The sequence below is a fragment of the Paralichthys olivaceus genome, chromosome 15, assembly GCF_024713975.1.
Source record: "Paralichthys olivaceus isolate ysfri-2021 chromosome 15, ASM2471397v2, whole genome shotgun sequence".
Taxonomy (NCBI): Eukaryota; Metazoa; Chordata; class Actinopteri; order Pleuronectiformes; family Paralichthyidae; genus Paralichthys; species Paralichthys olivaceus.
Window position 1 is genome coordinate 10,944,910 of NC_091107.1, and position 23,937 is coordinate 10,968,846.

Below are 23,937 nucleotides of genomic sequence, written 5' to 3' on the forward strand. Positions count from 1 at the left end.
CACAGCAAAACATAAATCCAGGGAATCCAGGAAAACACCTAAAACTGACTAAAGACATTTGCTTGTTAGGAATCCTTGAAAAACCATTTCCATTTTACTGCAGTTCTGGGACCAGTAACTTCCTTATCCTGTGTTGATACAGGATACGTTACAAATGGTTAACTACTGTACGTCCACAAGTTGTCGGGGTAACCAATAATCTACAAGAGCAGCAGCATCAGATATTATGAATGACTGAAATTAAATGCACACACACACACACACACACACATAGTTAGGCAACCTCAACATGTCGAACAGCCTGTTCTTTGGAGATAAGGGAACCTTGTATGTAAACGATTCTCATGGTTGGCCTTGTGTGTGTGAATCTGAGTGTGAGCATATAACATAAGGTATTTTTAATATTTGAAGGCATTCAAGTGATAAAATACACACACACACACACACACACACACACACAGACAGACAGATCCCCAGCTGAGACCATTATCAGTTCAAGCAAGGAGGCAGCTTAGAGAGACTTGCTGAGTGATCAAGATTTATTGTACATAGGAGATAAGACACAGCCGCAGACATACATGTACAGACCACACACCATCTACACAGGGGATAAAATACACAGTGAAACATAATCGTGTACAAAACACACACACACACACACACACACACACACACACACACACACACACACACACACACACACACACACACACACACACACACACACTCACACAAAGACACTTCAAAAGCTGGTGCTGGCTGGGATCACTGCTGCCCTCTCCTCCCTCCTCTTGACCTTTAACCTCCATCTCTTCATTCTTCCGTCTCGCCGTCTCTCTGTGCTAATCGGTCTCACATTCGTTTCAGTCTGTTTGATTTTTGCTTTTTCACTGTCTTCGGGGGTGTCCACCTATTTTTCTGTCCTATAATCTGGTCATTTGAGACAAATTGTTGTGGTGATTGCGTCAGCACCAAGCTTCTGTCAAGTGTCAGTGCAGCGCACACATGAGTCCAACGTAAAACCTCAAACTGTGGAAAACCATGAGGACATACGATGTTTCTTTCATGTAAAAGATTGAGGATTATGTTAGTCATTGATTCACACAGATTCAATGTGTTTATCATCTATCAGATAATTATGCAACAAGTTATTCGTTATTTGTGTTTCCATTGATTCCATTCATTTAGTATTATCGTGTATATAATTACTTTTATAAGTAGTAGTAGTTGTTGCAGTAGTAGTAGTAGCAGTAGTAGTAGGAGTATTGATATTTCCACCTCAGACAAGCTTACAAACTTATTCGTGGTGCTTTGACCTTTTTCCCCAGTGTTCTGAATGCAAACCAAAAACTCAGTGGTTTCAAATAAAAACCTCAGTGTGGCCAATATTAGCTGATGAGAGCGATAACAACTTGCCCTGAATCAGGATATTTATTGGCTTCTGCACTGAGTCTGGTTCTTTTCCAGCCTGTCAGACTCAGCTGCCACTTCTTTAAGCAAACACAGAGGCAGAGAAACAGAGCAGCTTTGTTTTAAATTATACTTTATTTCATATAAAAACACAACAATAAACAAATAAATTAGATATTTCTAAAATAATTCTCTTGAGGAAATGTTTAAGAACATTGTGATTGTTTACAATTTTGTATCTGGGATAACTGGAATGTAGAGATGCACGTGTCGGGACACTTTGTGTAAATGTAAAAGAGCTTCATTCCAAAATGAGATCTCCATCAGCAACACCAGCTGTCACGAGGTGACTGGCAGCATAAAATGCAAACAAAATGAGCAGAGTATGTTAATCCTTCTTAAACAAAATGCTTGACTGGGTTTGCACATGGTAAGATTACTAAATGATGAATGTAAAGCATCTTGGAATGAAAACCTGAAACTTTCCACCATCTGATAGGAAAAAAGGAGGAGAGAGTAATGGTGCAAGTTGTGATGGCGAGATTAGCCAAATTAAATTTCTGTCGGGAGGCTGAAGGAGGTTTTGTTTTCACCAGCATTGAAAGCAACCAAATTTCAGACTGAAATCAATTAATTCAAATGAGGCGTTACAATTAGTGAATGTGCTTCTTTGTGTTTTCCACAGATCTGGACACAGATATTGCACAATGTCAATTTTGTCAATGGTTATTGTGTCTGAATTGTTGCACCAGGTCCAGGAGGCGGACTGGGACTCAGTTGGCATTTTACACCACAGGGGAAATTGTTGCAGCTGGTCCTGGCAGCAGTGGAGGAGCAGCAAACGTGAGTTAAGATTTGTAATTTAAAAGATGGTGGCCTTGGATAAAGATAGGGGCGTTTTGGGAGAGAGGAGGAGACATTACCATAATAAGAGCCTCTTCATTTGCAAACAAGCCCAAGCCATCCCCACACCGCCACCGCCCCCCAAAAACTCCCTCTGGTCCGTAGTCGCACCCATTAAGCCTGCAAAGCCTTCATTGTCCGGCCAGGCTGCGGACCTGAGGACCCCTCACCAACAGATTGGGTTGGGTGAGGGGTTACAGCCAGACAAAGGAGGCTCCCTCCCCCTTCTCCTCTATTTGAAATCAATCACACTGGCTTTCACATTCAGTGCCCCCCCCTCCCTGATCTCCTCTCCTTGTTCAGCAGTGACAGTGAGCCCGGCCCAGCTCCCCACAGAGTCCTCACACAGCCGAATCGTCAGTCCTCCATTCAGGACGAGTCCCACCACGGACACACTACTGTCTCTGACAATGCAGCGATGTAGGCACAGACTGAGGAAAGCTGTTAGAGGAAGACCGCAAGACCAGTTCACGTGGTCGTCTTTACTTGAAAAACGTGTCTGTCTCGTGACCTTTAGGGGTTTGGAGACCTGATCCAACCTCATTTCAAACACTCATGAGAGAAATCTTTTTTACTTCATGTCCAAATAGTTTTAAAATGTTGTGGTTTTCATCCGACAACAGCAACAATAACTGGGCTGGTTCTGATATTTACCCGCAAATTGTTTTCTTGGGCTGGAGGCCGCAGCATTTTAGTACAAAATCATAAATGGGGGGTTTCATTCCAAAAACTTTAAGCCACAAACATTTGAGGATGTCAATGGAAAAATTTGGTAATTTTGTTGACTTAACATGTAGGGCTGTTTTAAGACAATGTAAAATGAATTTCAACATCTACTGTCATGATTTGGGAGTGACCCCAATGTTGTATTTAGATTTCTTATTTTCATTTGCATTTCATTTCTGCAAAAATTGAATTAATAATCAAAATGTTTGAGTTGAGAAATTGTGGTGTCATTTTGGAATGAAACCTGAACATAGACAGTGACAGAGGTGACAGGTTTGGCACTGGAAACACTACCTCTCTCCTTTTTGCCTCCATTAACCTTCATTTCTGTGTCATTCAGAATAATTTATAAAAGGCAATCGTCTTTCTGCTGTTGATATGTACATACAATATTTTAATATTCTAATATCTTCACAGGAAAATTATAACTTCAGGCACTTTGCTGATGCAACAGCAACTTCTTAGCATGAGAGATCCTGAGATTTAAGACCGTTTTTCTTTTTAAATAAGCAACACAAAAGTAAAATAATCTTATATAGAGAGATTTATATTTAACAATCCGTTTCTTCTTTTTTATCATAGCAAAATAAATCTTTTTTTTTCGTTAAAATGTCTTTATCACCGGGGTTTCAAGCCCTGGTTTCTGGTTGAGTTTGTGTGAGGAGATCATTGTCCTTTGCCTCTCTAAAGGAGACTTGATCATAGAGAGCATTTCAAGCCTTTTTGAGTACCAGGGTCTCTTCGGTTGTGTTTAGTGCCGCAGTTTTCCAACCTTACAGCTGTTCTTGGGCACAGTGCCAGAGCTGATAGTCCAAAGTACCATAATTTGTTTGTCTTCTGCTCATTCTTCTGCCCATGATGAAAGGTTTTCCTACTAAACTCCACTAAGTAATGAAGCCCACCGGCCTCAGTGCTCCATGTGCACCCGTGTGTATCTGTGTGTGTGTGTCTGCGTGTGTATTTGTGTGTAACAGATGCCCACCTACATCTAAGGGCTTTGTCTGGGGCCATACTGGAGGTCCAATGTAAAACCTAATGAGAATAAAAGCTTGGCCTTAACTTTAGAAATGATGTAGTGGACCTCCAGTGTGGCAGCCAGATGATGTGTTGCTTCACTTGAAAGCCCAAAGTCGTGTTCCCGTCTGTAGTGTTCTGTTCATGTGTGTTTATGTGCTGTTGCCTATCGGAGTGCTGTCTTCATATCTATCCGGGAACGCACATCCTGGTAGCCCAGGAGACAGGGGTCAGTGGACAAGGCATCATGGGTAAAAACGGAGTCGTTGTCAGAGGAGCAGGAGCTAGATGTGTCCTCACATGATGGCGAGTACTGCTCGAAGGGTGTCGACAGGTCCAAGTACTGAGGGGAGAGGAAAATTATTTTAGCAAACAAATTGAATAGGAAATCCAATATGACAAGGTCTCAAAGGCGGCCAGACTGCTGTTCATCAGTCTAAGACCACCACATCACTATAGCAGACATTTTTAAATCAACGATTTTAATTTAACCTAAAAGATTTTTGGCTTTTTATCAAAGCATTTTAGACAAAGAACCAAACACATATAGATTTTTTTGTTGCTTGCCATTTTAAAGTCTGCTCTGTATGCATTCACAATTGTGTCCTGAAGACATCTGGACAACAGATTGTGACGGAGAAGACGAGGAAAATGTGTGTGTGCATCTTCTTAAGTGCATCCGTTAACAAGTCTGTGTGTGTGTGTGTGTGTGTGTGTGTGTGTGTGTGTGTGTGTGTGTGTGATTGAAGCCCACCTCGTCAGAGATGGACAGCAGCACTTTGTCCAGCTCCTCCACCAGCTGTTTGAAGGTCGGCCTCTGGGTGGGAACAGCATGCCAGCACTCACGCATCATCATGTAGCTGGGGGAAAAAAAACACAGGAAAAAATTATTTCTGCCCTCAATTGAGAAACTTTAAAACAGATGAGGTTGCAAAAGATGTGGAAAAATGTATTTCAGAGATACAGTGGCTGGTTGAAGATTAATTTGCACTTAAAAGCTACTGATTATCCAAACAAACCCTTTTTGAAATAAAGCAAAAAGATCTAGAAATAACTTTCCTTCTGACTAAACACATTTCACGAAGTGGCTTATAGGCCTTATGTAAGACTCTTTTGGCTGGTGTGGATGTGGGCATAAACAGGCATGGCTGCTAACAGTGGAAAATGCAAAGGAAGCGCTCCTGCTTACAGTTCGTGTGTGCAGTTGGAGGGTTTGTCCATTCGATGTCCTTCTTTCAGCAGCTTGAAGAGCTCCTCGACAGGGATGCCGGGGTACGGCGAGCCACCCAACGTGAAGATCTCCCACATCAGGACACCAAACGACCACCTGGGGAGGGGAGAGAATATTAACAATAAGACATATTTATTTTCGTCCACTGTGGTGTAGAGGATGAATTTAGCCTGACGGAGAGCAGTTTAACATATAGCCTCTTTTTTAATTGTTAAAAAAAACCCTGCACATTTTTTGACATCGTACATGACTCACGGGGAAAATCAGAAAGGCAGACTCCTCTACTTGCAATGCAAAAAGAGTTAGTTGCCTTTTTTAGAGTATTAACCTGTGTTTGAAAAAAACTGCATGTACCTGCTACTTTTGGTGTATAAGAGGTTATATTGGTCTTTGTTTTAGAGCACTAGTTTTCCTGCTGCTGAGACTCCGAATTTGAGAAGTTGAACTTACACGTCGCTCTGGTGTGTGTAGACTCTGTCAAACAAGGCCTCTGGTGCCATCCACTTCACCGGCAGCCGTCCCTGCAGAGCGGACATTGAAACGTTAAGAGCCCAGTTTTTTTTGTCTCACTGTAAACATTTCTTTTACACCACACACTCTCACTCCACCTCTCTTCATGCCCCCCCTCACAATCCTCCCCTTTCCTCCATTCCAGTCTCCCCTCTTTACTAATTAAGTCCCATTAAGGCTGCTGCCAATCAGAGGAAAACATCAGACATCTTTCTTGAGGAGTATTAAAGCTTTTAGAGGAGCCAGGCAGGAGGAACCTGGCTAGGGAGCAGACATGTTTACAAGTAGGGTTGGAGAGGACTTTTTTTTTTTTTACAAACAACCAGCAATTTCAGAAGGTCAGAGGTTTAAACACTGGATCTTCTACCTGATTTACATTTAAGGCAACAACCATAACTTGGAGCTGAACATTTAGAAGAAGTTATTCAAAAAGGCAAATATTTCCCCTCTCAAATCTGCAATAAGTTGACAACATATTAGTTTTGCAACTGTGGAAAAGAAAAAGAAGGGTGGTAATTTGACAGTCCCACTAGTTAGCGACTGGAAAACATCATTCAACCACTGGAAAGTCAAATTAGTGAAAAGTGATTCCTAAAAATGTGCCACTGTGCAACTGTCACTCACATTGGTGGTTTTCTTGTAGTAGTCGATCTGGTGGACTCCTCTGGCCAGGCCAAAGTCAGCAATCTTCATCACGTTGTCCTCTGTCACCAGAACGTTTCTGGCTGCCAGATCTCTGTGGATGCACTGCGGAGAGAGGAGAGAGGGAATTTAAGAATGACAAAACCCCTGAAAATGAGCTTTAGGCCAACTGCTGGGTCTCCAGATTAGAAGATTAGCATAAAGTTGAAATGGTCCTGGCTAATGTGCTCAGAGATTAAATTGAGAAAATGGGCCAAATGTATTGTTTTCCATTGAGTTTATTGTTTCTTTTCTCCCAGTGGTGTATCTGCTTTCCCAAAGGCATACATTTAAATTTCAGACCATACAAGAACTAAATTTACTTTCCTAAGGTTTTATGTTCTTTTCTATTTGGACGTGTAATATGACATGTTTCTGTCTGCTTCAGGCCATGGTTTGGAGAGACCATGTAAAAACATGAAAGTATGGAAGGTAGGAATTATTCACTGCGAAAGACTCAGGAGACTAAATTCAACACACAGTGCCTCAGTTTATAGAACGCAACAAAATTAAAATGTCTTTATATAGAAACCCCAGAGTTTGAAGAAAAAACAACCATTTGGGAGGGAAAAAAAGAAGTTTGCCCACATTGAATGGATGTCATTAAGTTTATTTTGGTTTTCATTCGAAATAGATGTGGGATTTGTGGGGACGTGCGAAATGAACCAGTCTTGGTTTGTGGGTCTCCCCATAATGGAGGGTTAGTTTCAGGCTTCTGCATTCTTCGGAGGCCATAGAGCCAGAAACCTGATGCCTACACCCAAACGACGGCTCTGCTGCCTGTTTGCTAACAGATTTATGGCAGCGCTAAAAAGGACAAAGCCTGGCAATGGAGGGACAGACAGATGGATGGAGGAGAGTAAACAGGGCTGAAGCTGCAGCAGCTTTCTGTTCAGGAATGCCTGTCTGAGACACCGGCTGGCAGACAAAGAGACATGTTGATAAGAAGCACACAGACAGAGTGCATGCTGGGAAAATGAAAGGACCTCAAACACAGGGGGTGGGATAGGAAGAAAGGAACGAAAGGGACAGGCAGAGGCAAAGAGGACAACAAGAGAGATGGGGGAAAGGAAAGAAATGGAGCTGCCATTCCGAACTGTCTGAACCAAGCTCATTCATCTGAAGGCCAAGTGCCCAAATACAAAAACATTGAATCACACAATGGAACTTGATGATAATCACACTGCCCTTCAAGTCAAAACCAAACTTCTGATATTACAGCCCCTTATAAAATCGAGACGTCCACAAATATTGAACATTTTGAAATCCTGCTTTCATTTTGTGGCTGTATTTCCTGCCCGGGGACGTGACCACATTAAATTGTAATGAAAACTGATATGTAAACATCCCCAATGGGGCTAAAAGCTTATAATGGGAAAGTTCCTTAAGAGCACCCCAATCCATAAATCCACCATCTGGCTTGCACTAAAAGTTAACAATTATAATTTCTGTTTATATTAGAAGTTATATGTGGAGCCATGCAGTCATGCAAGTAGTTTCTGCTACACTCTTGTTTACTGATATTCAATTAAAGCAAATCCTTGGCCACAAAGAGCCACTTTACAAACACGACAAACAAGTACAATTAAACAACCAACAGACTCCCATACTCAGACACACTGCAGCTACAACCTCTTCCTCTTTAAAAGTGAACATACCCTTTTAGAGGCCAGGTACTCCATCCCTCTGGCCACCTGGTAGGCACACGACAGAAGGTCTTTGAAGGTGAGCTGCTCCTCAGGCACTTTGGTCACATCAAAGGTGTAGTCCATGCCTGGAGGTCGCCGGGCCCGCAGGTACTCCCTCAGACTACCTTTGGAGGCATACTCCACCAGCACGTACAGAGGGCCTGAGGGTAGAACACAAGCAGAATGGATGGAGTTGTTACTATTGTTGGCTTAGCCTCGTGGGTTGGGACCACCATAGTTGAAACACTGACTAGATTATGCGTGTTTAGGTGTGTTTAGATTGACAATAACAATGGAGCAAGATAATGGAAAGGCATTGTTTTCTGGCTAAAATAAGGGTGTGTGTGTGATGTAATTTGCGTCAACAAGGGAGGTGCTGTCCTTTTATTATTGCTCTAAACATCGACTCAAGAGCCAAGAAGATCAGTTTTGTTTGAGGAAGAAAACAAATACCTTTTAATTTAAAGGTATGCAAGGACGAGAAAGCTTTTAGTCACATATCAGACACTCACCATCCTGTGTACAGACTCCCAACAGGTTGATGATGTTCTTGTGTTTGTCCATCACCTTCATCAGCTCCATCTCCGAGATGAGATCTGCCAGATCTTTGTCTGTAGCATCATCTGAGGGAAACATTTCCATTTAAACAACCGTGACTTTTTCACTGAAAGCAGACCTTAGCTAATCTTTGAGATTTTATTGTTGTAGTGGCTGTATCATTTAATTCCTACCTTTGAGCATCTTAACTGCCACAGTGGTGGCCTGGTCTGTGCAGTCCTTGTTGATACCATACGCCTCAGCCCTGACCACCTGACCAAAGCAGCCTTCTCCTAGAGGTTTGCCCAACGTTAAACTAGAGAGAGGAAGATTGAGTGTTAGTGAAAATAAGTATATCCAAATGAAAACTGTACAAATCCATAATTTGGGGCTCTGGTTTCTTAAAACATGGGTTGGGCAGAGCCAAAAATGGGCTGCGGACTTGTTTCTTTTTAGGTCCCCGCATGCTGCGAGACTTCTATGTTTAAATTAGTCTGTATCCCAGCAGCCACGCTAAATTTAGTGACCCTATGTCTCTCTTTGAAATAGGCCATCTTAAATCTTTTTCATACTCAATTAAATTCAGGAGTAAGTGTTAATTCAATTTCCCAAAAATATTAGCTACATCTTACTTCTCTCTGGGGAATTCCCAGTCTGGGTCGTAAGGCAACTCAAACTCCATTACTCCAGCCAACATGGGAGAGCAGCTAGACGAAAGGCGAGCCACTCTCATCAGAGACGCACTGGACTTCCCTGACGAGTTGGACTCAACAGAATACTGAAAGAGGAGATGCAGAAAAGGATAATTAAGTTAGCAACAAGTAACATACAGGAATGTTTCAAGTTTTGAAATTTGAACAGCCATTGATCCTATTGAAAACTGCAAGCTATTTATACTTGCTTTGTAAGAACATTCAAATGTACGCTGACCTCATGTCATCGAAAATTTACCAAAGCATCTGTTACAGAACAAATTTAATTTATACTTAATAAATACTTAATTTCCCAAGATGCACAGGGCCTCATACCTGTCTGCGAAGAGGGAACTTGGAGAGCTTCTGGACAGGAAGAGCATCAAAAGGCTCCCTTCTGGGGTGGACCTGCATTCGACACAACACCACAATGACGATGGCCATGATCAGAGCCAGGAAACCACAGGCGTAGATGATGATGTCGGTGTACTTGGTCTCAATGATGTCCAAGGCATCAGCTGCTTCCTCCTCTGTAGAAAGTTTTTTAAAAAATTCTTTAGACATTAATGTTAAAGGTTTGATGACATAACAACAGGGCATGCTTGCATGTCCTTTACCTGAGAGGACGGTCAGCCAAGCAGACTGATGGGCGAAACCAATTGAATTTCCAGCCAGACAGGTGTACTCTCCTGCATCCTCCATGGTAACTTTGGACAGGTAGAGGACCTCCACTTCTGACATGTTCAGACTGCCAGTCTTCATAACACATGAGCAGGAAAATGACATAAAAATAAGTTAACAACAATTATTGCAATTCAATGTCTTCCCAGTCCTCCCTTTTCTTCTTTTTAAAAAACAGATGCAAATGTTTCATCATTTTTAAGAAACTCATTTCAAAGCAGTGTATGTACTTGTGTATGTTCAAAACACCTGATGTTCAAAACACCTGATGTTCAAAACACCTGATGTACAACACTAACCTTGAGAACTTGAACATAAGGGGTCCCGTCCACACCATAGCGGCTGCCATTTCTTTCAATGTGTTTGAGCCACTGGATATGAGGTTGGGCGTCACTGTAGACCTTGCAGTGGAACTGGACGTCACTGCCCACCACTACCGTAGTGTTGGCTGGGAGACCAGCCTGCAGGATGGGCCTGTGGGGGGAGCGCTCTGTGTGGGGAACATATCAGAGAAGACATGAGTAAGGAGACTCTAGAGAAAGCAATCAGAGCTGAAATGATTCCCATTCTTCTCAGAGCAACATTTCCAAGGTGATGCGGAATCATGGAGACAGATTTCTGATTTGCCAAGCCTGGTTCAACTCTGCAAGTCTCAGAAAAACCTCTCACACCAAGAGTCTGTGTAGGCAGGACAGCCTGGAATCATACCGAACTCTGACTAAAACATCCAGATATTTGACCATGTCAATCAAATGTCTAAAAATGGCCAGCAGTCGCCACTTTCACCTATAATGTGTTTGTATGCAGGCAAAAGAGCGTAAATGTCATTTTGGGATGGAAATTGTTTCCATTAGTGTGGCTCTTTGTCAGCTGGTTGCCGGGGTCTCTTTGATCTGCAGCTACTCTCGCTCTCTGATCTCGTTAGTTGTCTCGTTAGTCCTCTCCCCCCGTCGACGAGGACAGAAACTGACCCCGTGCTGGACAGGCAGCGGACAAATGAACAAATAAACTGCAGTCCTTGATCTGCTGTGACAGGTCAGGTAGAAAACTGGTGTGGACGCCCGACTGTCCACATCCTGCCCGGCAGGGAGGACGCCAGGCGCCACTGTCACCTTCTGCTCACCCCTCTGGTTCTCACCTCCCTCAGACAGGAGGCTTTTATTTGAAGCTGATTAATAACTAATAATTGTTGCTATTGCTGCCATAAATATTGTCTGCTGATCTCAAAGCATTGCAATTTAGGTTTAAAGAATAATTGTTGCTTAAGCATTAGTAGGTAACACTGTCCCAAAGTATTGTTCAAGAGACACAAAGACATAAACAGATTGACATCATCATGTCTTACCCAGGACATCGAGGATGTAGCTGTGAGAGATGGAGCCGTATTTGTTCTCCACCACACAGGTGTAGTTTCCTCTGTCTGAAGGAACAACGCTCTCCATCACCAGGCTCCAGTGCTGGTGTCTCAGCTACCCAAAGAAAAAACAAAGACGATTGGATTAGATAGAAACTTAGAGAACGATGAAGCATAAATAGAAGTTGAGCAAACAATCATCACACTCTGTAATCGTTCTAACCTTAATGCCCCCAATGCGATGCTCTCCTCTGAATTCACGTCCATTTTTTAGCCAGCGAATGTTTGGCATGGGACTTCCCATGGCTGGGCAACGGAACTTCACTGTGTTGCCTGCGGGAACGGCGTACAGCTTCTTCTCCATACGCTGGGTGTGGGTCCAATAAGGACCTGAATGAACAAAGACCAGCCATTGAGCCGTCAGAATGTTCTAATGAAGTCTGAACATTGAGTTGTACTAATTCCTAAAGGACTACAGCTACTAAGCAAACAAGCAACTCACCTCTGGAAAAGTAAACCTGATCATTTTCGATCTCAGCTGATGAGTCCTCCAAGCCGTTGTCCTCGTCGTCGTCTCCTGACCCCAATGAGTCTGGACACATGAAAAATAATGTCAGAATGATGAGAGACAAAAAGACAGAACTAACCCAACCATGTCTTATCCCTAATCTAACCCTGCCAGTTTGTTCCAACTCACCCCCAACCCATATTGGCACCAAGTTAAGACAACATTGAGATCATTTGCTTTTCAAAACACAACACAATGCAGTACACCACAGTATCAGTGTCTTCACCTGTAACAGTGATGGTGAAGTTTCTCACTGGCTCTTTGGTTCCACGGAGAACACAAACATAAACTCCTGAATCCTCGTATGTTACATCGGTTATCTCCATGATGATGCCGCGGATCTGGATCCGGGGTGTAGACAGAACACGGACTCCCTCCTTGTACCAGTTAACTGCCATGCCAGGCCGGCTGCTCATGTCACAGTGCAGCTTCAACACGTTTCCCGGCTCCAAAAGAAGATGCTCTGTGGTGTCCTCGCTCAGCTCCTCGAGAACATCTGTTGAGACCAAAAATCAAACCCTCTTACTTTGATATTCATGATGTGTACTTTACTTCTTATTGTTTCAACGTATCATCAACCTTCTATTTCATTTGGTCTCCTGCTTATATCACCACAAAGAGAAAACCAGCCAACAAGTAATTTCTTCATCTCCTTTTAGAAGCATAGCCACCCCCTCAACTATGACCTTCAACTCCTCAGCCCCATTACCTCCCATCCCCACACGCACACACAATGAAATTACCATGGAGATCAGGGAGGTCTAACTGACCCAGTCCTCCACCACACAAACCCCCCCTCTTCTTTTTGTTCCTCTGTGGATTATTGTGAGACTGAGAGCAATCTAGCTAACGTCACAAACTCGAAAAAAAGAAGAAAAGAAGCGAGGATGAAGAGAAACTGAGGCTAATGAACATGTTTCAGCATGACAGTGGACGGAGCGTGGATCTGAGGGGTGGTGAAGGTTCACTGGAGATCTAAGTGAGCAGAGGGAGGGAAGACGATCGTTCGAGCCCGGAGAGGAGGACACTGGTGATTGAGCTGGCACAGATGGCCGCCATACTACCCTCAACAGTCAGTCCTCTCTTTTGAGGGTTTTACAAACTAGTTTTTTTTAACTTTACGGACACCAAAATGGATTAACTGTCAACCATTCCCTTCATTTCAATCAGTGAGAAAGATTGTAAATGTCATAACTACACTAAGAAACATGTAGCTTTGACTAAATGAAGGTTTTAATGTTAAGCTTTTGTTAAAACTGTGTTAAAGAAGTGTTGATTACACTTTAAGACAATTTTGGAGGATATGTTGAGATGTATCGAGATTTGACAAAATAATAGGAACAACTGTCGACGTAACACACTGGTGTTCATCCCTAACCCTACCACAGAGAACACCCCCGCAAATATCTTACAATGCTTAATATTATAACCTTCATGAAGGTGGGATTTATTGCAGGACTGTTCAATGAGAATCAAAAAATTTTTTCTATGTGTTGAAAAATGTACCATCAACTGAGTGTATATTTGCAACATTTTTAGACTCTTCATATTAGAAAGTAGATTAACCTTGGGGGATTTCAGCAGCAGCGAGGTCCTCCGTTCGGGGAATGATGGTGCCTGCAGAAGAGAACAGTTGAGGTTAGAAAACTATGCTCTATGATGAATGCCCTATTGTGCTGCTTTGGGGAACTTGAGATGAACCTGTCCAGCCATTGTCACAATTATAGAAACTAGTAATTTATGTGTCTCACCAGGCAGGACGTCCAGCCACGCCGACTGCATGGCCTGTACTGTCTCTCCTGCATGGATGCTCTCAGCCATGCAGACGTACTCTCCTGCATCCTCCACAGTGATGTTGAACAGATGCAGGGTGTACACCTTGGATGCATTGCTCTGCAGGGCCTGCGTGGAAGAGAGATTATTTAAACAACTTTTTAATATGAGGATAACAGAATCAAAATACAGTCCAAGTAGAACATATACAACTGTAGATGTTTGTGGAATATGTCAGCTTCTTACAGTCAGAGCTCTGACATGTGGTGGTCCTCCCTGATTTCGTCCAGGGGCACTGACATCCGTCTTCAACCACTGCACCTTGGTGGATGTCGGCCTGTGGACTTTGCACACCAGCTTTGCCTGACCACCCACCACCGCTGTTGTGTTTTCTGGATAACCTGGCACTATCAGAGGCCTGGAGATCCGCAGAACTGGAGAACCAAGAGGAGGAGAGACAAAACAGAAAAAGATAGAAAATTATTTATTTATTTTTCACCTTATTGTGAATTGTTTTGTATTGTATGATTTTCACTTTGAATTTGGTGATTTTTTTTTATGACTTATTATTTGTGTAGAGTCCTACAGTTATTTCACAGAATAACAGAATCTAGAGCCTTAATTATGTGTTACAAGCCCCCTTGGTCTGAAAGTTCCCCAAGTGAACAAGACGAAAATTGTCAAAACACAATCAGCCAGTTTCAGTTTACCTCTGAAAGGTTTGGCATCAGAACACCATGTTCCTAAACAACCGCTGTCATTTAATACTATCAGGAACTGGAGATAGAGAGCAGCGATAACCCGGCTCCTATCGTGTCACCATCAGCCACAGTGCTATCCATTCAGTGGGTCACTTGTCCATTTGTGTGCTTGCCCGCTCACTTGTAGGAGCATATGCCCGCCCTGGCCAGGGACCTCGCTTACTGCTCAGTCACTCAGAACGAGCAATTTTCCAGGGCAATTTTCTGTCTGATTGCTTCCTGCAAGTGCTTAGTGAAAAGGCAATCTGTTCCCTTGTTGGAATGAAGTGCTGCCTTTTTCCCCAATCGCCCAGAGTACACATAGAGGCGACACTTTCAGGAACAAGTACTCAGCTACAACCTCGTGAATTAAAATCATAAATCTATGATTGGTCAAAGCAGCCAAAAGAAGAGTGGACTGATGGTAAAAGTCTTGATGGTGAGTTATAATGTGAGCGCACAATCTGTTTTGTTTGAGAAACTGTCTTGTGGGTTCATTATATTAAATACATGAGACCCAAGCCACTTGTTTCCCTCTAATGGAGCAAACTTGAACACAGTAGAACCAGTAATCAACAGTAAATCACACACACACACACACACTCACACTTGCAGCCATGCTAATGAACTAGCAGAGACAGGGATGGTGCCCTGCAGTTGAACTTGCGGCAGAGTGTGAATTGTCACCGAGAGGCGAGGGGGCAAACAAAACACAACATAACACAAACAAACCGCTCCGCTGGTGCGAGCCAGGCAGTCACCCAGCCGGCTGGGCTGGCAGCGGAGCCATTAGTGGAAACCAGTTGGGACAATGAGGAGGCATTCATGCCCCGAGCCAGCAGAGCCCAATAATGTACTTCATACCAAATTATTACCAGGAGATCTTCCTGTCTTGTTCCAGATTGGCTATTCTTGCTCAGGAATTACAGAAATGACTCCAATCAGGTCAGTTTTTAATTTTGCTTTACAGCTCTCTGGTATTATCTACATCTTAAAGTGTTATGTATGAATATATAAATATACAACACACTCATAATGTGAAGCACTGATAAGGGTGTATAACAGAATTTGGCTAATTTCCTAAAAACTGTGTTGCTCTGAGTGAGATTTACCTTACCAGGTATCCTTTGCACTTTTATATGGTCTGTGTAATTTCTTATATTTAGCTTTGTGGGTTTGTAACATAAAATATAAACATGTTGTGGGCGAAATGTATAATTGTGTTTGGAGAGCTCAGTGGTTTAATTTCACTTCAGCCTTTATCTGATTTGGCAATATGACTGAAACCTGCAACCTCAGTTTACCTGAAGTCGTCTTTGAGGAGGTGGTAGAGTCTCTACTAGCTCTTTCTACTGAAATCAAGGGGGGTTACTGTTTTCTCTCTGATCTCCTCTCAGTCATTATCTTCTCCTTTCAATTTAAGCAACATTTTCTCTGATAATATGTTAATATGATAATATTAACTGAAACTTTGATTTATGGTAGAATTGAATCTCAGCTTGAATCCAAACTTTTCTACTGACACAACAATCTCGACCCATCAGTCCATCCAGGATGCAGTGACAATGGCCTATGCTGACTGAATTTTTAAAAATGCACCATTTGTGCAAAATCTTAAATGAAACTTGCAGCTGTTCAACTGAGCAGAACACTTACAAGGACGTTTGCTTGTGGAGATTGAGGCTTGTTTTTTTAAATTTTTTTTTGCATGATCAAAAAAAACCATCATCTCCTTTAGGGGATTAAAGTTGAGATGATGTCTCCACTGGTGGAATCTTCATGTTTTACGACCAACATATCACTGTGTTATCAGTCCCACTTTGACTCTTTACTTTAAATTAACCTGCAAGGTGTTTCCTACACATTATGGTCTGCAGTGCAAGCCCCAGCTGGCCCTGCTTGGCAGCACAGTACAAAGTGGGGCCACCAAGAAGGAAAGGAGGCAACTTCTGAGGCAGACGCCTCGGGACGACAATCCAGTTTGTCTTTAATCAAACCGCACACAGGTTTCAAAAATGCTTTCCTATTAATCTGACTTACACAACAAGATCCCTCATTGCAAAATGATCTAAATCGTATATTATGTTATACACTTAGACCTCCGGTACACTCAATAAAAACATTTTGATGGAATTTTAAACTGACGACTGATTTATTGCATCAACGTCTTTTTGAAAAGCATCAATGAAAGAGCCCCTGTAACGCCCCCACCCCTCTTCATCGTCTACAGCTGGCACACAGCCAGGCAGATTTACACTTCCGAGCCTCAGGGCCTCGGATGGATCAGGTAGCACAGTTTACAGCAGCAAAAACACTGAGAGCCCTTTTTCCTCCCCCCTTCACTCCTTCCAAGACACAGCTTCAGCCTCCCTGTCATTTTTGCTGTCACCTGGACTTCCTCTGGGATCACGGCTAAAATAAGACCCTCTGAAAAACGAAAGTTGAACATTTGAAACCTTCACAGAAACATTCAAGTGCTGACACACAGAAACAGCCTTTTTTTCCTGCGTTGAACTTTTCTCTCTAAAGCAAATGTTGGCAAAGGAAGAAGTGATGCAACCAGATTTCTACAACCCTCCAAAGATAAGATGAGAGGAACTGTCTGTAAACCTGATAATACCTCGAAAATGTTATGATTTCAGCAGCTGAGATGTTATTTTAAAGTTTCAGTAAGATGTGGTTTTGTTATCTGCAGAAAAACAAAACTAATCAGGTCTTACCTTTAGTCCTTCTTTCGTCAATGGTCCTGGTCGAGACTTTGTCCATCACACAGAGCAGGAGAACGCAGAACGTGCAGACCCTCTCCATTTTCTGGACGTGCTGTGTGTGTCTTGCGGTTACAAGGTAGAAGTATATGTTGGAAGCCTTGATGGGGCCTCACACTCCAGTCCCTGGCATTGGCAAACTCAGAAACCCACAAAGTCTCTAAATCTGGATCCTGTGAGGGCAAACAAACACACGGCAGACGGCTGATCAGAAACTTGATTCCTGCAGCTTAAGACACAAATTTTTTTGTTCACTTTTGAACCAGGTGGAGAGAAAAAAAACACAAACAATTGTTGGGGCAGATAGTTAAAGACAGAGCCTGTTTTGACTGTGAGCAGCTGTATTCTTAACCAGATGTCCTTGCTAACTGTCCCGTCGACCTCACATTGTCCAGGCCCTCCTGCGTCATGAATAAGGAGCAGGGCTGTTACCGCCTGTTGTTTGTCAATGGATGGTGCTCAGTCTGTCCCGGGATAATGGGCCCTTACTAGAAAAACACTCGAAACCTGCCAGGAAGCTGCAGAATCTGAAGGAGCAGTGGAGATTCGACTGCACGGCAGCTGATGAGACTTCAGGAGGTGGAAGTACAAAACAGGCCTCAACATTGATGAAAATATTTGACTGTTCACTGGAGCAAAAATAGGACTATAATGTACTTAGAGCTGCATCTTAACACTTTCTGCATCTTAGCAATTTTGTTTTGGATGGTGAGAGTGGAAACTTTCAATTTGAGCATTTAGTGCCTGAGAAAGACTCTAAACTTCACTGTCGTCTCAAGCAGGGGCATATTTAGTCATTTGACTTGGTATGACACCCATCAACTATTTGGTCAATAAAACGTCAGAAAAGCGTGAAACTCAAGATGCTTTCTGCAAATGTTTTCTCTGACAAACATATTTTTGGTTCAATATCACAAAACATTAAGAAAAGCAGCAACCGTTCTCAATTTTGAAGTTGGAACTATATAATTATATTTTGCATCATTGCTTGAAAATGGCTCAAATATCTACTGAATACTTTTTGATTCAATTACTAAACGATGAATCAACTGATGTTTTATCCGCACTGCCTATTTCCTAGATTGATATTAAAGAACTTCACCGAAATAAAGTCAATAAACAACTTACAATGTCCAAAATGTGCATTTAAAGTTTTATATCGTTAGCATATATATTTAATGAAAAAATATTGTAGTTATTAAGATATTATTAAAGATGTATCTAAGAATCAAATTGTCTCTACAAACTCGTTCATTCTGCAGGAAAACTATAAACTGTGACACGAAAGGAATAATGCAGTGATTTTTGTGCTGTGGCGAGTCGGGCCAACTGCACACAGGCGCCAGACCCTGGTGCGTGCGCTCCATGCATGCAGGCCGCGCCCACACACACACGCACACGCACACACACACCGTTTAAAGAACCAGCTTGCTGAATGAAACGTATTCTTTCTCAATTAAGGGACTGGAAAACTTTTTTCTCCTGCTGCTGCTAATTCCGCTGGCACGCTGCCGGCTGCACTCTGCTGTGTTCAGCTGGAGCCAAAACACTTCCACTGTATTCTACTCTTCATTACCCCCAAAACTATTTCTGGACAGAAGGGCGTCACTGTGTGGACTTTTGTAAAAATAATGTTTGATGTATGCTACTGCACATTTCTGTCACATAAATCACAGTCAATAAATCAGCCACGAATGCGCTAATCTCTTGAGGGTTTAATGCACCTATAACAAGTCAGACCTGTCACCGTGTGTGTTTTATAGGTACAGTGACCGGCACGTGTGTCCCGTCGTCTGTCAGTCAATTTATCAGAGTATAGTCTGACACATCCTGAGATCAATAAACTCTAGAAGCTTCCAATTTACTCCACATCACTCCAGTTTACCTCTGGACAGGGACCTGATCCAAGAGGGGTCTCTGTCATTGTATCACTGTTATGTGAGTGAAGACGAACGAAATCAATGACATCAGTGTCTTTATTTTTGCTTAATAGAGTCTGTGGTTCCACAAAGTTCAAACTCCGCTCTGACAAATATTCCAAGTGGAAGGTTCAATGTCTAATAAGTGAGTTGTTTGGCTCTGCGCAATGCAAAACACAAACTTCGCCATAAATCAAAACCAGTCCCGAAAACTGCATTGCAATTGTACAAAAAGTGGATTCATTCAGTAATTTGATATTTGTTTCTGGGTCAAGCTATGGGGTACCTTATCCAGCTTTATTTAAATAAATGTCTAGAAAATTACTTAAAATCAAGATAAAGTACTAAACCCCTGAATGACACCAATTGAAGCCTGGAAACAAAGTTTCTTAAGTGACTTTTCAAGTTGTAATCTAACCCTCACTTCACCACAGCCGCCGAAAATGAATGAAACAACTCTCCAGGAATCTCCAGCTGTCACCGTCTGTTTTCACCCACCTTTCCTCCTGGTCTGTCCTCGCCGTTGATGACTGGCACCAAGGGGGAATCACTCCTTGTCCCGGTCGATACGCGTCAACACTGAAGTCCTCATTTGGAGCTCTTGTATTCCTGATGTATCCCCCTGTTCAAAGCAGTCTGTGAGCGGGTCTCTGCTGTTTAGTATCCGGTTGAACACGGAGGTGAGCTTATACATCCATCAAAACCACAGCAGCAGCACCCTCGTGGAACATGAGCGACAGCTGGTTCTCTTGGTGACCGGCGGAAAGAGCTGTGATCCCCGGGGGCAAAGTCCACTGCAGCCGCGGTCGCTCAGAGCACTAAATCCATGGAGAGCGAACAAGGAGCGAGAAAGCAGAATTACGCATGTGAAAACCCGCTCTTTCTCTGCTCTGGCGATGTTTTATAAAAACAGATCCGATGGTGAGAGAAAGAGAGAAAGAGCCTGATAGGATGGTAAAACGCGCCCTCAGTTTTGAGTCCCTCCTCGATTACACTGCAGCACCGTCTTGGATAAAACTCTTCGTGCGTCTTTACGCATCAGAGCGCTCCTGTGAGTTCCCTTCCCGGAGAGTTTGTCCCGGTGAGATCTGAGCTGTGGTGCTGAAATGTGGAGCTCAGCCTCCTCAGTCAGTCTCCTTTCAAACAGCAGAGAGGGGAGCGAGTGAGCGCGTCATGCACGAGCAGCCCTCCAACAGCACTCTGCTGCTCTCCAGACGACAGCCACAACAACAATGGTGTGAGAGCGGCTAGGGGAGCAGGAGGAGGAAGGAGGGAGGAGGGACAGAGAGAGAAAGGGGGAGAGGGAGAGGGAGAGAGAGAGGGGAGGGGTACGCTTCTGTTACCCCAACACAAAACACCCCCTCCCCATCTCTCCAAAGAGCTGGCATATAAAACCCAAGACCCCCTGCCTCTCCCTCCTCTCCACAGCGACACAGCTCAAGTTGAAATCAGTGGTTACTTCACTTTAATTTTGTTGTAACCATACTCTATGTTGATTTGTGTTTGTCTCCCGCTGAGAGCCGCGTGCCAAAGACAGCCACACAAACCCAAGATTTTTAGTTTTATGACGACTCATGATTTATTGCGGGTTAATTGTCCTCTCTGCAAACAAGAAGGCGCCTTCAATTAAGTTGCTGTTAGTGAGTGAATGTGTGTGAATTGCCTCCGTGTTTTAATTGCATCAGCAAAAGAACAGGAGCGATAATCTCATTATAGCTGCAGCGGCACAGAATCAAGATCAGCTCGGTTTTATCAGTTCAAGTGAGCCCATATGTCAGTCCTCATGTTTAGGAGCTCAATAACACAGGAGCTGTGTATTAATTTATCAAGGAAAAAGGGAGGTTTTAGTTGTAAGCGTTGCACAAGCATGAGATCAGGGAATATAAAGAAAACACCCGATGACGTTAAAGGATAGGAACACACTCACCAACTCATTAACTTTGTTAATACATCACTGTCACACTTACAACAATGCACAAAACATCTCTGTCCTTTTCTCACTGAAGTTATAAAAGCTGTGTTCTTCTGCTTGGATGGACTTTGTTAATGCAGAGTTACTCAGTCACATATCATCCAGAGGTTATAAAGATATAAAGACAGAAGAAAACATAATTCTTCTCTTCCACAGCCTGACGTTTTAGCTTTGATTCTATATCTGTTTTCAGGCATGCTCTGAAGTCTGGAACTGTCCCTGATGTTTTTCCAGAGGGACTGTATTTTAGATTGGCTGCTCTGGACATATTCTGCACATTTTTCTGTAAATAGGCGGGAAAATGTCCGTATGAGCTCATGCAAGAATACGGCAGAAAATGTCCGGAGTGAGCTAGTGGGCGTGTTGATGATGTTTCTTACATTTAATGGATGTAAAGTGAAAAAAACAAAAGGAATACAAATATTCCATGTAAGAAAAAGACTGTGATGAAGATGTTAAACTGGAAAGACGAAGATATTCAAGAACTTTTGGCAATGAGGGCCAATGTGCTGTAAACAAACACACACGATCTATCCAGGTGCCACTCCTCACCTGAACGATCCGCACAGTTTCCAGTTTTTGTGAACACGTCTGACCTCCTACAATGTCCTGCTGTGTTCTTCATATGTTAAAGTCAACTCCAGAAAATTTCAACACCCAATATATTGGAGATTGTCCAGAGTTCATGTATGAAAACAGCTTCTGGTATTACAGGTAACATCTGTCAAGGGTCCATTCAGAGGATAATTGTGTCTCTGCAGCCAAGACAAGCCTCACTTTTAGTGAAGGATATTGTTAATGCTCCATTATGCACTGATATTTTAGACAGTGGTGCACTGTTTTAAGATGATAGTGCACAAAGTTGAGACATGAGTTTGGAAAACTTGACAGACCTCAACAACATCAACAGCCTTATGGCACAGTGGCTGTGAGTCAGGCACGTATCACACTTAAAAATGCTCGTAGGAGCAAATACTTGTTACTGTTTTTCCAGAAATCTGGTCGAGAGCATTCCCTGAAAAGTGGTGGTTGTTATAGCGGAGGGTATGAGAAATGGGTGTTTTTCTTCCCTGCTGTGTAGTTTTATTATGAAGAGAGACAGGAAGTGTTAGGGATCACAAGCTACAAAGGTCCTCAACAGGATTCAAACACGGTTACATGATACCTGCTTTAGTCAAGTGAGCCTCCAGGATGCTCTGGGAAATGTTTGAGTAAAGCTTTGCCTGCTGCAAAATAAAAGCTCCAAATAAATCTCAAATGAGGAAAAAGACGTTGCACACTCGGTTTATTTTTATCTGTGGGTCAAACTCCTCATGTGGCTGCAGTATGAGGCCTCTTAGCTGCAATTTATGTGTTGAAATAATTTCCAGATTTGACCTCTGACACTGAGCTGTGCTACCTCGGGTCAGACGGACCTTTACAGCGAAAGTCAAAGTACACAAATAAACCAGGTAGAGTGGAAGTCATAAAGTAGATAAGAGCTGTGCTAAAGCCAGCTGTGCTTAAGCCAGCTGTGCTAAAGCGCGCGTGTGTGTCAATATGGCAGGAAGGTGATTAATGATTAATTTGATGTTACTCTCAAAGTTTGCACTGAATTGTCAGAGAATAATCAGGTGTGTGTGTGTGTGTGTGTGTGTGTGTGTGTGTGTGTGTGTGTGTGTGGTTTTTTTTTTGAGTGTGAACGATTTAGGCCAATGACTTCCCACCTGTGTCTCATTAGCACAACAACAAGGTTCAATAACATTAACGCCACTGTCCCCTCCCAAAACACAAGTAACTTACATTAAACTCTGTCGACACACACACACATATATACACACACACACAATTTTTAAACAAGGTGTAACCATAGCAACACTGTAGGGTAAAATCATTATTCATTTTGATGAGTCTAAAAAGCAATATTGGTAGTTTGGGACAAAATTAGAGACATCAATAAGACTTCATTGCAATAGTGTGCACAAGTCTCCAGTCACATCAATTCAGAATCAAACCATTGCCTGCAACATGTCACTGATCCCTTACATTTGGCTTTTGAGTTTCTGGTTCACCTGTGAAACGAGATATGTGAACCTAGAGCTTCTAATAATCTGAACTTTTTAGAACCTTTAGAGCTTTGGTACCAGTGTCTGCCGCTGTCTGTAGATAAATAAGTTCCATGCATACAGACATGAGTTATTTTAGATTTTTTTTCCTGTGTCATTCCTCAGTTTTATGCACTGCACAAAGTTATGAACACATGTTTTACATTGGATTGAACTTGTGCACTTTTTTTGGCATCTTTTTGTGAGAAAACAGAAAACTATATTTTGTGAAAGTAGTTTTGATGACAGATTTGAACCACACAAATCCAAACATGATTAAAAATATAGAAATATATGGATTCCCTGATGTTACAGAACAATGTAGAAGAGACAGAGAACATTTAGACAAACATGGTTCAATATTTAAGCAATAAAAACAAAAATAAAAATTCAAAGATCACTGTTATATTACACTGCTGATAGAATCAAAATACCTCAACTCGAGATCTCCCCCTTTTCCAGGACCAGACCCTCCATCCCACCTCTTTATCTGATGACATCAGTGATATGGTGGCTCCCTCCCGACCCTCCCAGTGCCCCCAGGTCCAGATAGCATTGATAGCCTGCTGCATACTGATGTTAATGCTAATGGGGAGTACCGAGGCTGGTTGGTGCCTGACAGCTGATAACAGATTGTGGAGGAGAATGGGGTGATATCGGGGTAAATGATAATTGTCGGGGTGAGGTGA

At 42.6% G+C, this 23,937-nt stretch overlaps 1 protein-coding gene across 1 annotated transcript; it reads right to left on the reverse strand.

The window, feature by feature from the left end:
* Positions 1-1,526: 1,526 nt before the first annotated feature.
* On the reverse strand, positions 1,527-20,426 carry fgfr4 (fibroblast growth factor receptor 4). The gene is made up of 21 exons (XM_020085836.2): positions 19,691-20,426; positions 17,229-17,446; positions 14,015-14,202; positions 13,747-13,897; positions 13,562-13,612; positions 12,222-12,491; positions 11,930-12,019; positions 11,651-11,817; positions 11,419-11,542; positions 10,373-10,563; positions 10,010-10,148; positions 9,729-9,922; positions 9,333-9,478; positions 8,895-9,016; positions 8,676-8,786; positions 8,134-8,324; positions 6,419-6,541; positions 5,735-5,805; positions 5,243-5,380; positions 4,808-4,913; positions 1,527-4,396 (listed from the first exon to the last, which is right to left on the reverse strand). The coding sequence occupies exons 2-21, from the start codon at positions 17,314-17,316 to the stop codon at positions 4,220-4,222; spliced, it is 2,838 nt and encodes a 945-aa protein (XP_019941395.2). The 5' UTR covers positions 17,317-17,446; positions 19,691-20,426; the 3' UTR covers positions 1,527-4,219.
* Between the last annotated feature and the right edge of the window lie 3,511 nt (positions 20,427-23,937).

What these genes read in the sequence shown, in the direction of transcription:
- fgfr4 (XM_020085836.2), bottom strand. Translation starts at nt 17,316, where the DNA reads ATGGAGAGGGTCTGCACGTTCTGCGTTCTCCTGCTCTGTGTGATGGAC. An exon ending in ATCGCATTGGGGGCATTAAG is followed by an intron (nt 11,543 to 11,650) that starts GTTAGAACGATT and finishes TTCTTTGGGTAG; the next exon opens with CTGAGACACCAGCACTGGAG. An exon ending in AGTACCTGGCCTCTAAAAGG is followed by an intron (nt 6,542 to 8,133) that starts GTATGTTCACTT and finishes CTCTCTCCGCAG; the next exon opens with TGCATCCACAGAGATCTGGC.